A 15,780-nucleotide genomic window follows, 5' to 3' on the forward strand; every position below is an offset into this window, starting at 1 on the left:
GGCCGTTTTCACTCCCCCCGACGAAACAAAAAGCGAAGAAAAAGCTGCTGAGACGAATGTGTTACAACAACGTCATTTACTTTGCTTCATTTGCCCGTTCGTTCGTCTGTCCGTCTGAGTAGTGTGATCTTAAAGTTAAGTGTGAATGCGGCTGCGGTTGTGTGCGTGAACAACAACATTTTTAAACGTGTGCTCGTTGTATATATATATATATATGTTTAGGTCTCGGCAAATCAAAATCAACACATAAAAAAAGGCACAAATTACATTTTGTGAGTAAATAAATTGAAATTGATTTAGCGTTGGCTATTCAGTTTGTGAATTGCAGTCGGTGAATGTGAACGGTGTGTGTGGTGCGCGCAACTTAGTCTCAATTCAACAATTTTTATTTTTTCCCAAGAAATACAAAACGAAACAACAACAACAACACAAATCTCAATCAAATCAGCTGAATTGACCGAAACATAAACTTTCGACACACATATCACAGTGAGTAGTTGCCTTTTTTGTTGAGAAGAAAAAAAGATGCGCTGTAGAATTTTCTTTTCCATTCTGTTTTTATTCAGACTGTAAAGAGAAAAAGAGAGAGAGAGCGAATGAAAAAAAAGAAGATATTTATTGATTTACATCGGGGTGCTAAAATGTAAAATGGTTTGAAATTCGCTGCAAAATCCCTAGTGGTTTTTTCGGTTATTTTTTTTTTTTTAACCATGCTGAAGTCATTTGATATGTTGATGCGACACGGGATCTCAATTAAATACCTTCATAAAGCCTACGAATAAATAACGGAGAGCATTGCCGAGAGGATGGCCACTGTTGTTCGCTTTATTTGTTGCACATTCAAATGATGGAAATTGCTTAACCCTTTGACGACCAAAGCTGAACGGCTTGGAATTTTGCAATTCTGATAGCAGATTTGTGCTCAGCGACCCCAAAAACCTTAGTAAAAGTGTTATCAAAAATTAATTTTTTCAACTGAAAATATGAAAAAAATGATGGGACATATGTGTCCCATTGGTCGGTAACGGTAACTACCTTTGTATGGAAGAAAATATGTCTCCCATAAGAACTACGTGTAAAATCTTTTTCGTTTTTAAGATGTTCAGAATTGTTTGGAACCGAAAATGGTTTGAATTGTGCTTTGTTGTGCCCATTTAATCACGAATTTGATGATATTTTTGTAAATTTTGGTTTTTAAAAATTCGCGAATAATGGTCAAAATACAGGCAAACCAGTGGTAATTAGTTACCTTTACCGACCAATGGGACACATATGTCCCATCGCGCCAAAAGCAATAAAAATTTAAAAAAATATTTTTTTGGAGAAAAGTCGATTATTTTTAGAAAGTAACGGACATTCCGCACAACATTTCAAATTTTCAGCTTTAAAAGTTGCACCGTTCAAATTATATAGGGTTTGGCGCAACTTGAAAAAAAAGTCAAGATTTTTTGACTTTGAAGTGTTCTATTTGAGCACAGTGATGATAAATATCCAATATTATGGTACTTTCTGGTAGCTACATTCATTCTCTTTCAATAGAAACCAATTTTATCGAAATCGGTTTAAAAATGTGAAAATTATTGACGAAAAACAAAATGGGAGATATGTGTCCCAAAGGTCGTCAAAGGGTTAATACCCGCTATAAATTGTGCCTTTCATGAGAAAATAATCGCGCGCAGCTGGACGAAACAGAATTTTTCGATTAAACTGTACAATAAACAATTTTTTTTTTATTCTTCTTCTTCTTCGTGCAATTGCTATTTTTAACGATAGATAATGAGTGATCTTTTGTGGTTAGGGTGTGCTGAAAATAGAACAAATGATTGAATTGATTATGCAGATGGCAAATACACACATGCATTAATCCTCAAATGAAATGCTGGATCATTCATATCAATTAATCCGCAAGAAAAATCGATAAAATGCTCGATAATTTAAATTCGCTGAGATCATCCATTATCGCACTTAACGACAGTCAGCTTAATGATTTGATTCTATTGAACTCTGTGCATCTGTTTGTATGTTATGACTATTTTCGTAACATTTCTCGGCTAAAACTCCATTCGATTGAGCATACTGCGCCATTAAATGATGTAGTAAATTGATTTTGTGTGCTGTTTCAGTGGTTTTTATTTCTGTCTCACTCCAACTCTCTCTCTCTCTCTCAATTCTGACAATTTTCCGATGGATAAACTGTTCTCCATTTACCCCAGGGCATATAAAAACAAACGATTGAATGTGTTGCGTATTCATAGAATTTCAAATGATTGGCACGAAATCGCATACTGAAACGAAACGAAACGAAAATACCTTCAAACCAAATCAATTAAATAGTAGTTTGCAACATTGAATCGATGCGAATTTGTGTTTTAATTGATTTTCAACACATTCGCACAAGCACAACCCAAAAAAAGCATCATCAACTCAAAAATTCAATTCAAACACTCAGGACGTTCAATTGGATGCACGTTTTAGCCTGGTACCTATTTAATGGCGCTTTGGGCATGAACCAGAATGTTGGTTCTCTCAATCGAGTCGAGTCGGTATCCATTCAATTAAAATTTCAAAGTGATAATTATCTCTCAAACGTTGTAACACAGCAAATATTTGTGATGGATGCAGTTGAAAAAGTGCGAATTGGACAAAAACAAAATTCTCAAAGAAAAATAACAGAACTGTCAGAACAATTTAAAAGTTTGAATAAAAAGAGAGCAAACTTTGCAAAACAGTGCTTGCGGCAGGTATTTTCCAGTGCTTATGCGCTGTGCATTCATGTATTTTGTAATGTGAATGTCGTTGCAAGTTAAATCGTTCATTAATACACAAACAATAAAATTTATGATTGCCGATACAAGATCCAATTGAATGCAAACGAATTGGTTGCCTTTTGCTGTTTACCAAACGATACCCATCACTGCATCACTTCGTTTTTTCTCAAAGGTATTCCGTGTTGTGGCAGTAAATTCATTTTGGCCCCTCGCACACACACACACACACATTGGCTTGAGTCACTTTTCAGTTTAAAGTCGAATAAATACCACTTCAAAGTGTATGCATTACACGGCCAACGCTAACTTTGATGGAACTTTTGGAAGGGAAAAAAAGTTAATTAGTTTTAAAAGGAAGGAAGACTCATTTCGAACAACTTAAGCAAATGAAAAGTTTACCCCGACCATTTTTGAATAACTGCATAAAATATTGCTTTTTGAAATGTTGTTCACAGCAAAAGTTTGCTGACGGAGCTACGCTTTAAGTCATTTCTTTACAAATAACAACACATTTACCGAACATTATTTTTATATAAACTTCGATGAACGGTCGCTTCTTGCACTGAACCAACCGAAAAAGCGGCACAACACAACACAACATAAAATACAAATAACAAAGCGGCCGCAGTGCGCACGAAGTCGTCAAGGGAGAAAAACAGAAAAAAGAGAAAAGCAGAAAAAGAGAGAATGAAAGAGAACAGACTTTGTATACTTAAACTACTGTAAATCATTTGGGAAACTAATTTTCAGAGCAATATTCTTATTGCAATCACTTTTTTTCATGATCTTTCTTCTTTGTTCGACTCCGTTTGGCCCGGTTTCGGTGGCGTCGTGCACAGCCAATGTGAAATGATGCATCCACTGAGCAACGAGACATGCAATACTTTGCAGAAATCCATTTTGACAGAAATACGAACGAAAGGAAAAGGAAAGAAAATGAACACACACACGCACACAAATTGTGTTTAAAGATAATGATGTTGATGTGTTTCATCTTGCAACTTAACAACTTTTGTTTGCTTGTTCTCCTCTCTCTCTCTCTCTCTCTCTCAGAATATCACTCTCGATCACTCTCGCTTTCGTGTCGCGTAAATAAACAAATATGGTCTCGCTTGCATGTGTTCGGTAAGCGCAGGCAAGAAATTTCATTATTTAAAGTTCGGTTGTTAATTGGGGCTCGATTAACTCTTGAAAGTCTTAAACGGTGAACAAAATGGGAAAATGCAACAAATTTAATAAAATTTGTTTATCCATCTAGAAAAACTTTGTACAAAGATTCACTTTCGTAGCTGAGTGACTGTGTGTGATTTTTTTTCTCAAATTCTGAACTTTCTTACTTTTATTGTCTTACAGAATCGTCAGCATTAATTACGCAGTTAACGAGAAACAAAAGCTTAATCCGATTGGAGCGCGCGTATTTCTTCATACACACAAAAGTAAACATATAAGCCTGAATATAGAATCATGAAGTCAACTTTTGCAATGGTCCTCTTATTGGCAATCGTATGCATGGTTATGGCCGACACAAAATATGCACCAAAATACGATAACGTCAACATCGATTCAGTTCTCGGTAATGATCGTGTACTAACCAACTATATCAAATGCTTGTTGGACAAAGGGGCCTGCACTCGTGAAGGTCGTGAACTGAAAAGTAAGTATCGTATTTTTCGATATGTATTGTGTTTATTCTTTTCCATTTTGTTGCTTGATGCTTCGACCATTTCCCATTTTTTCACTTCGATGGAGCGTTTCGGCCGCAACCCCTGCACCATACTAACAAAACACGAATTTGCGATGAGCGCATTCAGTGAAGTTCATTTCATATCGTTTAAGTCGTTAGACGCACTCATGGACGCGACAAATTGAACGCATCAACAATGTTCCGTAATGAAAAGAACATTTTTTTACTCATAAAATTGATGTTTATCACGTGCTACCCTCTCACAAAAATCAATTTTGCACATTCGTGACATTTTTATTTTTTTTTTTGTCTACTTAATCAACAAATATAAAAAAGATTCAATAGTGAACGATCTGAGTCACAACTTTTGACACTTGTCTCATAGCGCTAGAAGTTAGCTGTCAAACGCTTAGATGCAGGACCTTTGGTTTCGGCCGCGCATTGACAACTGTCGAGAAGGAGATAAGAAATAATCAATATGGGAATAATAGAAAGGCCACGATTCGTAATCGAAGAAGTCGAGAAGTTGAGTGGCGAGTGTGCTAGAAGAATTGAAGGATGTTTACGACATAATCCATTGAAGGAACTAAACAGTTGAAGTGTGCCAAGCCACACATTTATGTAGCCATAAAACAAATATTTGCGTCAAATTACACACTATGAACCGAGAAGTGTGCAAGTGTCTATGAAAGAAACTCGGTTCTCACTCATCCATTATCGTTGACTTGAGTTTACTCCGATGTGCAAGCTACTTTGTTTACATTTATAGTACTTCTTCTTCTTCTTTTTTGTGGCTCTTGATTTTCGTTTGACCATTCATTCGTTTAGTCGTTCATGGCAGAAAAAACAAAATTATGAAGTGTTGTACAGACGCATGTATAGGCTTCTTTCATCTCAAGTCTTCATCTTTTAATTGATACATAAAAATATTACGACGCTTCATCACAAAACCGAAACCATCATCACTGTCAAGTGTTGTTCAATGTTCATGTTTACCAATGTGTTTACTTGCTTGCTCGCTTGTGTTGTGCACGAGTGAAGAGTTGAAAACAAGCCACTTCAGCAGTATTGTATGTCAAACATCAGAGATTTAGAAGTCAGCTGCGACATTTATGTAAATATTTTATCAACCGAATCGATTTCATTACTTTTCCTAACTCGTTTATAAAAACTCTGACACTGGCCAAAAACGGAACAAAAGAAGAAAAACGAATACGAACGCCTCTTCGCCATTTTTCACTCATTCATTCAGTCCAACCGCACCGGCCCTTGTTGTGATGGCTCGTTGGACGTAAAATGTCATTGACGCTTTATCAAAGGCTGGAATTGGTCATGCGAGAAATGCCGTTCAATTATGAGAACCAAAGAAACGGACCGACATCAAGTCCAAGACAGAGAGAAAGAGAGAGAGAGAAAATATTCGATTATGAAGATATTAAAAGTTGTCCATAAAGCATATCGCATTATTTGCCGAAAGGAAAAAACCCATTGAGTGTGTGATAGTGATAGAATTAATGCCCTCATTTCTCTCGTCATGGCAATTTATTTGCCATTTCCTTTGGGTTTCGATGATGTGGGAACGTCAACCAGATATGACTTTTCGATAATTTGTTTGCAAAATCAATTATTACTTTTCGTTTTGTGTCCATGGTTTTCTTCAGAATCGAAATAACAATAATCATAATAATTCGGTGTTACTGGGGCCGCGCATTGCCATATCAATTACCGATGGAATTGCCAAATGCGCAAACAATCATTATTTTGTTAAAATTCATTTTTGGTCGCCACAAATGACACGCAATTTATCAGTAAAATTCTAATTAGTATTGATGACACGTTGTCACAAGTGCGACGACATTTTCGAAGCATTAAGTGTATGTCCATCGATCCATCTTCGCAATTTCGGTATTATAGTACCCAATGCTATTAACCTTCATGAGCATGGCTCATACGATGCCGTTCGTGCGAACGCAGTTCGTTTTCGGGCACGGCCACTGAAATTAATGTTGCTTTCGTTTGAAAGCATTTGACGGGCGTCAAAATAATAACAATGCTACAGCGGTAGCAGCAACAGCTTGGCCGTATCGGTATATTGTGTGTTTGTATTGCTGTCGGTTGTCGGTTGTATTGCCACAACCGAAGAAACTGCAAGAGCTGAACAAAAGCACCGAACACACACACACACATACACGCCGAGAGCAAGTTCGATTTTTCATATGAAATTTCATCGGTGAATCGTTTCGTTCGGACATAAAACTGAAAGTTTACGTGCGAATCTGCTTTCCAAGTGTCTATGGGCACATCGCGTTATTTCGATGTGCTTGCACATACATACAAACGCTCTGTTTGTCGGTGTGTGCGTGCGCGCTCGTGTGCCTGTGCATTATCGGTGTATTGGTGTGCATGGGTGAGCAATGAGCACGCTTCACTCATTCATAATTGAATTTTTAATTAATGGAAGCAAATTGTTTTTCATACAAAATTCAAGGTGATAATACACTAGCACTCAATTATTCAGAGAATATTACTTTAAACTGCATGTCTCGAGAGCGGTGTTTGCTGCTTTTTAATAGTAATTTATATAAATAGCACGATAACAAAATCAGTTCGACAATGAAGCGAAAAATGTCTAGATCGCTTTAAGACCTTTTCGCTTTTTTTTTTCAATGCGACCCGTGAGCAACTGGGTTAACTAATACATTATTTATTTCGTTCGTTCGTTCGTTCGTTTTGTTTAATTTTATGTTTGCTTAAATGCTTTGTTGCAAAGCATAAAACTAACAATAACCAATTAGCACACAAAAGCGACAAAATCTTATCGCTTGGCCAACACATCATCAAACCGGCAGTTATGTAATTATATCAAACTATAAGCCGAGCTATTCGGGATGCGTCCGCTTCGCTTCCGGAGCACGGACAGCAAGAGGGAGAGAGCGATAGAGAGATGAATCGAGCCAATTAGCTAAATCGTGTTAACTGAAGTGCGAGTGCAAGCGTAGAATCAGGCCAATTTTTGTGCAAAAACTCAGTTGAAAAGGACAAAAATGTGCATTTAAACGCAATTAATGTTGTTAATTGCATTTTAGCTCATCGCAATTTTGATTTATGATAGTGATGATTGTGTGGCCCCGTGTGTTTAGCGCAAATGTCTTTTCAAAACTTTTCATGCTGATCATTGACGAGAGATATGTCCCAGTCAAATGTCATATTATTGACGTTGCACGTTTTTCATTTGCACAAACACACGCCACTTTTTGCTGTGGCGCGTTATCAATATTGCAATATCAAATTGGCCTGGGACGAAATGCGGTGCATCTCTTTCGTCGAGCGCATATAAACGAGGCGTGTGAAATGGATACGAAGCTAATGAAGTTTTAGTCAAATTAAGTGAACATCGTGGTCGAGCCATACACGCAGAGAGAAAGAGAGAGAGAGAGAGAGAGTGTCTAGTGTTTTGCGGCCAATAGGAACTGTATTAGTATGTCAAACAAATGGAAATGGCGCCGCAGCACAGTTACACAGAGACAGGCGAAAGAAAAAATTATTAATTGCGTTTTTTTCTGCTTAGATAATTTATTGAGTCTTAAACATGGCGAATTGATGATGCGAAATACTATCAGATAAACGAAATGACTTTTGAGATCGTATTTTCGCATGGTTTCGTTTTTTTTCTGTGGGCGCTTTGTTTTTGTTGTTGCTGCTGTTGTGTGGCTGTTTTATAAACATTTCAAAATAACACCTGAACCGACACATACAGACACAGGCAAGCCAATATGAATTGACTGCGAGAGCGAAAAATTTCACTTTGCCGTTCGATTTGAATATCAGCGTCTCTGAACAGACGAAAACACAGATTGTTTTATCGATACACAGAGGAAAGGTCAAAATATGTGTGTATCAAAATGAAGCGTACAACCAACATGATGTGTTTTTTTCTCTGATTTCGCTCTCATTCTCTTCATCAATATGTATGGCAACTGCAGAGGCGTAGAAACACACGAGGTGTGTTATGAAGCACAAAATAGAAAGAGAGAGTGTGAGAGAGAGGAAAGCAGAGTTCTTGTCAAGCTGTCAAAATGTCACATAGTCGATGTATGGTATGCGGTACGCGTTCTTTCCGCGCTCATGATTGATGTGTCGCATGATTTTTAGTGACAGACAGCGAGACCAAGAAGAGAGTGGATGTAGGCGAACATAATGAGAGCGAACGAGTGACAGATAGATGAAAAAAGAGTGTCATGATTTTGAGCGCGCGCGCGCACGCACTGATCGTGCACGTATATTGTCACTGCCTTTTTTTCTTCTCTCCATATTTTATAAATGCGATGAAGCGTTAAAAATTCATTATGCAAAGTTGTAAATGAAAATGGGAAAAACCATAATTGAATAAGTTATATAAAATGTTGAAAGCATAAAACTCAATTATTCATTTGACGTTTCGAATGCATCGACACCATAATCACATCAATGACAATACCAAACATCAAATTACCGTATCGAACTCTGCCTTCGGCGTCACCACCACCTCGATGCTATGATGCGAAAATTGCGAGGCTAACACAAAATCAAGTTGAATAATTTTTTTGTGCTTAGTGGACGAAATTGCAGGTGACAACCGATATACGCAACACAACAACATTCAAAACGGTCTCAAATATGGTGGGCCGACTGGCTGGCTAACCAATTAACAGTAACAACGACTCATTCAAAAAAAAACCAACAATAAAATATGGTTTGCACACGAGCGCGTTTGAAAACAGGTGTGAAAATGAATTGGTTCGCATTTACGTAATAATAACTGTAATGAAAATCCAATTTAAAATGTTTCATTTGCACCGATTTCTGTTTTACGACACACCGACACTCTTTCGGTTGCTCGGCATGAGTTTCTTTTGCGTACACATTAATTATAAATTCGAGAGATGTGAGAGTGGGATTGAGAAAGGGATCTAGACGCTTCCATGGATGGCGTGAACTCGATACTCGTGCTCTGCAATCAGATTGTCATGGGCTTTCGGTGTTGACATTTCTAAGCATCAGAGCATTCGCTGTGCATGTGTGTGTGTGTGTGTTGCGCGTTTGCATCGGCTAAGCCGTTTAACAAAAACCTGAGCCAACTAACAAGTTAACAGTTGTTTGTTGGCACTTTTCATTTTGTTTGCTGTAACAACCATACGGTAGATTTCACTTTGCATAGTGAACAATGTAATAATAATATTTTATGACGATGGCCTTTTTTGTCGACCATTAATGACATACTCTTTATACACACACCACGTCACGTCACGTCACACCACAGATGGAGATAACGAACGGCACACGGGATTGATGTTAAGAACTTGCATCTTTTGATACATTTATCAAAAGTTACTTCATTGGATTCCATAATACCAACAGGCATTCCTTTTTCATTCAATCTGAACTTTGTTGTTCACCGCAAACTCTGTCACAGCCCATCTATTTTACTCTCTCTCTCTTTCTCTCTCTCTTTCTCTCTCTCTCTCTCTCTCTCTCTCTCTCTCTCTCTCTCTCTCTCTCTCGCTTGCATAAGAAAGCCGGAACAAAATGAAAACGCGATCTCACTCACAAAATGTCTGCAGGAAAAATATACTATGTAAATTCACTTAAGCAAGAAGAAAGGGCTGGGTGGCCACAAACAGAAAAAGAAAACGAAAGAAAGAGAAAGAGCGAGTGTAAAAAGTGTAATGCAAAGAAAAGTAATCCAACTTTAAATTTAACAAATTGTAATTTATACACTTTTGGTTTTATTTGTTGTGCGGCATGTATTGTTGACGCATTACTGCAATGGTAATGACCATGATTTGGGCGCGCTCACAATGGTTGAGCGCAACAAAAAGGGAATAATAATAAGAAGAAGAAAAAGAGGAAGCAAGAACGACGAGTGCGCCAAAATGGAAATAAATACCGAGCTGAAAGGAAAAACTTAAAACAACACGTACGAGTATATTGATGGAACTCATGAAAACAAAACAAAATAAATGAAATACACACACACAAACACACATATATATATATATGTATAAGGATAGATAAATTTGAAGCACTGTAATGTACAATACAGTAAAGAAAGCTTTCGCTTGCGCGCAAACACTTTACTAGAAACGAAGCGTAATCATGGAAGAAAAAAGACATTCACACAACAACAAACACACCATAATGATGGAAAATAAAACAGTAAATGAGAAAAGTACGCTAATCGCATCCATGGTTTACAAACACATTTTCCTTCGTCTATTTCTCTACTTTTTTTTCATTTACACTGGATTACTTCGTGCATCGAAATCGGTACAAGCGAGAAAAAAAAGAAGAAAATAACAGCAAACAAACGAGGAAAAAAAATCTTCAAAACTTTTGTCGAACAGGAATTGAAAGAGTGAGGGAAAAAAAAGTCGCAATTCAGCAATGGTAGTTGCCATCCGTGTTGTCGTGTGCACTGCATCTAGTCCACAATGATACCAATTATCATCATATTACATTGTACGAAGGCAGCAAAATTTGGTGGAATTCGTTTGTTTGCTTTTTAAATTTGTATTGTTTATGAAGTGGGAACAACTATCACAAACAAAATGCTAAAGCATACACACACAAAAACATACAAATTCAAATGATAACAGCAATAAGGAGCCAAACGACTGCACAATGGATACTGTAATAATGTAGTTTGTTTCCATGCAGAACAATTTGCGATGAATGCATCGAAAACGATGTGGAACAAAAACCATTGCCATTTTAGTTCGTGGATTTTGTTGCGCTGTCGTCGTCGTCGTCGTTGTGATTGTTGTTGACGTTGTCGTTGGCAATCGTTCAATGGCTCAAGACATCGACAAACGAAAATGAGGTGAAATAAATGCAAGTGAATGCAATAAGATTGGAAATTATCTTTTCCTCCAGTAAACACAAATGAGAAAAAACGACGGCGACAGCGACGGCGATAACAACGATCAACACAAAACGAAGTAAAAGATTGCACCAGCAGAATGTAGTAAATACGATCTTGTTGAAAATGTAAAACATGCTACACCACCAGCAGCAGCAGCAGTATCAACCATTCGGGAAAAGTTTTTAACAGAGCAAAGTATTTATGTCAACATTGGACGACTTGCTACTCTATACGAATCCTGTTCCGAATGTGCAGTGCAGCTGGAAATGGATGCTTTGTATCGATTCCGGCGATGAAACAACAATGAGAGAATAACATGAGATTTATGGCAATAACAACAACAAAAAAGCGAAGAAAATAAAGAACATTGTGAAATCAAATGACAAATAAAACGCATTATTCGCACAATGCAAGAGGAGAGAGAGAGACACAAGCTTAAAATCGGATCAATGGTGATTTATGTGCTTGAAAAATGTCTCGCTTGTTTCATGTTTTGTGATAACTCGAAGACAGCAGAAGAAGGTTGTTCGGTTATTTTCTGCTCCATTTAGAAAAAAAAATCAACCAAGATAGCAAAATAGAAAAAAAAGCGGGAAAAGGAGAACGCAAGAGCGGGTAAAGTGATAGAGAGAGAGAGAGAGAGAGAGAGAGAGAGAGAGAGAGAAACTAAATCAAATAAAGCCATTAGTGTACTTGGAGCGGAAGTCAATTTCGACGTAGAAGAGCTAAAGCACGCCAATCGTAATCAATATTAAATTACATCCATTTTGTTCTGCTTTCAGGAATAGACACAAATAAATGGACTTTTCCAATTTAAATTCATTTATCAATAAAAATGGCATTGCGCCGAGAGAGAGAGAGAGAGAGAGCGGGAGACGCCAAAATCAACTGGTCCAATTGGATTAGGGCAGAGGAAATTTTCAATTGCAATAACTGCTGCTGTTTCCAAACATATTTTATTCATTTCTTTTGTCGTCCAGTGTAAAATTCATGCAATCGTGTGAAGTCGAGTACACATATACACATACACAATCACCCACATCTACGTCTACATGTTCACACATGATGAACGACAGAAGTACCCACGTGAATTATAATTCCCGGGCAAAGCAAAGCAAAGCCAAGCTCGATGCATTTTGAATGGGCTCGGTTGTCATTTTAGCCCGTGTACATTGTACTACGATGGTCACACATACACACAAACACACACACACTCACACATGTACTTTCGCTCTCTTTGCATCTCTCATCGTCGGCGAACGATATGTTTGGAAATGTGTAAACAAGTGCGCGGCGCTTGTTATGCAACATCGCCATCGTTTACATGCAATCATCAACGAAAGCATAATCACCAAGAGCTATTTCTGCTGTGGCTTCTCGGTCCCCTTTCTCTCCATCTCTTCCACTCCCTCCATTTCTCTCTTTTAGCCCAGTCACCAACCGCACACATCATGTCATAAATGAAAGTTTATCATATAAATGTCTTTGCATGTTAAATGTACGCGGCCTCGGTTTTGTTGTCATTTTGGTTAGTTCAAGCACGCAATTGTGCTTCATCTCGACGATTTGGTTTAATAATTACATATATAAATATTTAAATGTGTGAGCCATATCTCTGTGTATATGATCTTTTAAGAGCATGTTTTTGTCAACTTTGAACATTTAGAAGGAGAAGAAAAAAAAATTGGAAATAACGTATCTAAGGTCTTTCAAAGAAAATGAAATTGTTCAAATCATTCCAATTTTCATCAAAAATGATTACTACACACTTTGCTCTCATAACCGGTCCGGTTCCAATGTTAATCGCGCCTTTTTCCACCAAAACCACTTTTTTTATATCATGAGATGTAATCGCGTGCGCGAAATTTATATGTATTAATCCATGCGTACTCAAGCGACTTTATTTCTGTCATCATTTTCGCTTAGTTTTTCTCTGTCTCCCTCTTCTGCACAGTGTGCGGATGAAAAGACCGAGTCAAAGCGTTGCCTCTTCAAAGCGTGTCGAGCGCAAACATGCTGCATGAATTATGAATCACACACACACACATGACAAGTGCTGAAGACACAAGCACATAGACATTTAATTACCGAGTGCAAAAATAAAAGTAATTCATGTAATGCCTGATGCTGTGCAGGTTCATGGTGTACAGGAGTTCATTATAAACATGATCTCTTCTTTTCGTTTTTGTTACCATTTGCTGGTTGGGTCGCATATGCAGCAAATGCTTTGTGTCTGTAGCTCGTGTCTTGTGATGAACCCATTGAAACGACACCATCATGATATATACATATAATATAGAATACACGCGCAACGGATCAAATACACATTTCAGATGGCACTTGATGCTCCGTAATTTTTCGAAACATTTCTCTTCCACTTTGTTGTTTGCACACGAAAAAAAAAGAAGCGAAGTACACACATCATTTAAAGTCATCGCCACCATATCAGCAACAGCATCGCATCGCATAATGAGCATGATTTTAATCACTCTAATCACGCCACGTATGGCGAAAGCGAATGACAGCAGAAAAGTCAGCACTTCTACTCTCACTCTACCTACAATCCCGTCCCTATTCATCATGATCTTACCGTGCAATGCGAATAATTCACAATAACGCATATTTCATGGTGCGCGCGCGGTGCGGCACGGGAAGCACACAAATGTTAAAAAGCCATTGAAGATTGGCCTGAACAAAAGTGTGTGACAACAAACAAACGCAAACATAATAAACACAAAAACAAACAGAACAAACCCACCCCTGTCAGAACTTAATAAATGGGTTGCATGCACGATCTTAGAATGTGTGTGTGTGTGTGTGTGTGTGTTTAGAAATATGGAAATTGCTTCCTGAACTGTGCAATACCATGCGAGCTCCAAGTTATTGTGTGTGTGCGTTTGTTTCTTTTTGTATAGTTTATCATCCGCTTTTGTTGGCTGTGATACAAGGAAGCGCATTTATATTCAGTAAGTAATTAAAAATGCAGAATCAATTGTCTCTTCTTGTTGTTGATATGCTCATATACGAAATGTACATTCGGTGTAATTGTATGCAGGAGTGCCTAGCACTTAGAATAAATATCATTTCGTAACCTGGAGCACACTTATAGCAAATCTAGCATAATTATCCAATTCTATTTGCATGTTGGATGAAAAGAGCATTTCCTCCATTTCTCCGCAAGCGGTTCACTCATTTGAATTTTTTTAATTACGAAGCAACAGCACTTGGGGTTTTTTTTTGTTCATTCAACTTATTTCTGTGAGAAAAAAAAAACAATCCAAAACACAACACACAGCTAATTTTCTTTTTTTTCTCGTTTATTGCAGAACTTTTACCTGACGCCATTCAATCCGATTGCTCAAAATGCAGCGCAGCACAGAAACGTAACTCGAAGAAAGTCATCAATTTCTTGAGAACAAGACGACCACAAGACTGGAAATCACTTATCGACAAATACGATCCACAGGGATTGTTCAAACAACGCCTTGATGCCGGCCTAGTTTAAGCGCTAAATTAAGTCTTTCGGCAGTATTTCTGTTGTCCTCTCACTCCAATCTCTATCTCTCTCTCTCTCTCTCTTTTTTTTTTAATTAATCGCTACTCTTCGGAATCAGCTGATAATGATGATAGTTTGACAATGGAGTTTCATAAATACATGCCAAAATCAAAAATTTGTTTCTCGTTTAGAATAGCTCGCGTCGGAAACTCCTCGCCCAAATCGTCCAGCTGAATTTGGATGTAGAATGCAAAGATGGTTAATGTATAGTGGTAATAGCAATTTATATTTTCTTGTTTCCGTTTAACCAGAGAATATTTTAGACTTTGTTTTGTCACAATATTTGAAGAACAACAAGAAGAAAAAAACAATAATGAAATACTCAACTTTTCGAACACGTTTTATCCCATTCCCGAAATTCCATAGATTTTTCTTTTTTCTTTATCAAATGCATTTTTCTTGCTTCTATGTCCAGTCCATTCATTCCTATTTCGGTTTGCGATGCAACATTGTGTTACTATATTTAATTTTCGACAATTCTGATTTGAAGTTACCTGTTTAGGAATTGAGTTTATTGTACAACCTTTCTATCCCCTCCCTCCCTTTCTCCAATTCTATGACGGTATCAATTGGTAAAAGCCAAATAAATTGTGTAGAAAAACAAACACGAAGAAAACACAGAAAAAACTGCAGTTTCATTCATTGATTACCTTTCTTACTTACCTTCCGACTAGCTTACCGATAAATTAGTCAATAAGTGGTTTTCATTGGAACTTGAAATTTGGGAATTGACAAGACAAAAAATTTAATCGGGCTAAAGAAAAAGTGGTAAGACAGCGGCTTAAATATTGCAATTTCACGCCTAAATTCACACTGTAAATTACATTCACCGTCAATCCCATTCCAATGGGGTATATAGCATAAGCACAGG

At 37.4% G+C, this 15,780-nt stretch overlaps 1 protein-coding gene across 1 annotated transcript; it reads left to right on the top strand.

Annotated features, from left to right (window-relative positions):
- Positions 1 to 293: 293 nt before the first annotated feature.
- LOC129578656 (ejaculatory bulb-specific protein 3-like) lies at positions 294 to 15,547 on the top strand. The gene is made up of 3 exons (XM_055467533.1): positions 294 to 489; positions 4,122 to 4,422; positions 14,680 to 15,547. The coding sequence occupies exons 2-3, from the start codon at positions 4,233 to 4,235 to the stop codon at positions 14,856 to 14,858; spliced, it is 369 nt and encodes a 122-aa protein (XP_055323508.1). The 5' UTR covers positions 294 to 489; positions 4,122 to 4,232; the 3' UTR covers positions 14,859 to 15,547.
- The last annotated feature ends 233 nt before the right edge of the window (positions 15,548 to 15,780 follow it).

The sequence above is a fragment of the Sitodiplosis mosellana genome, unplaced genomic scaffold (genome assembly GCF_009176505.1).
Source record: "Sitodiplosis mosellana isolate CC-2019 unplaced genomic scaffold, AAFC_SMos_1.0 Smas_scaffold_6226, whole genome shotgun sequence".
NCBI lineage: Eukaryota > Metazoa > Arthropoda > Insecta > Diptera > Cecidomyiidae > Sitodiplosis > Sitodiplosis mosellana.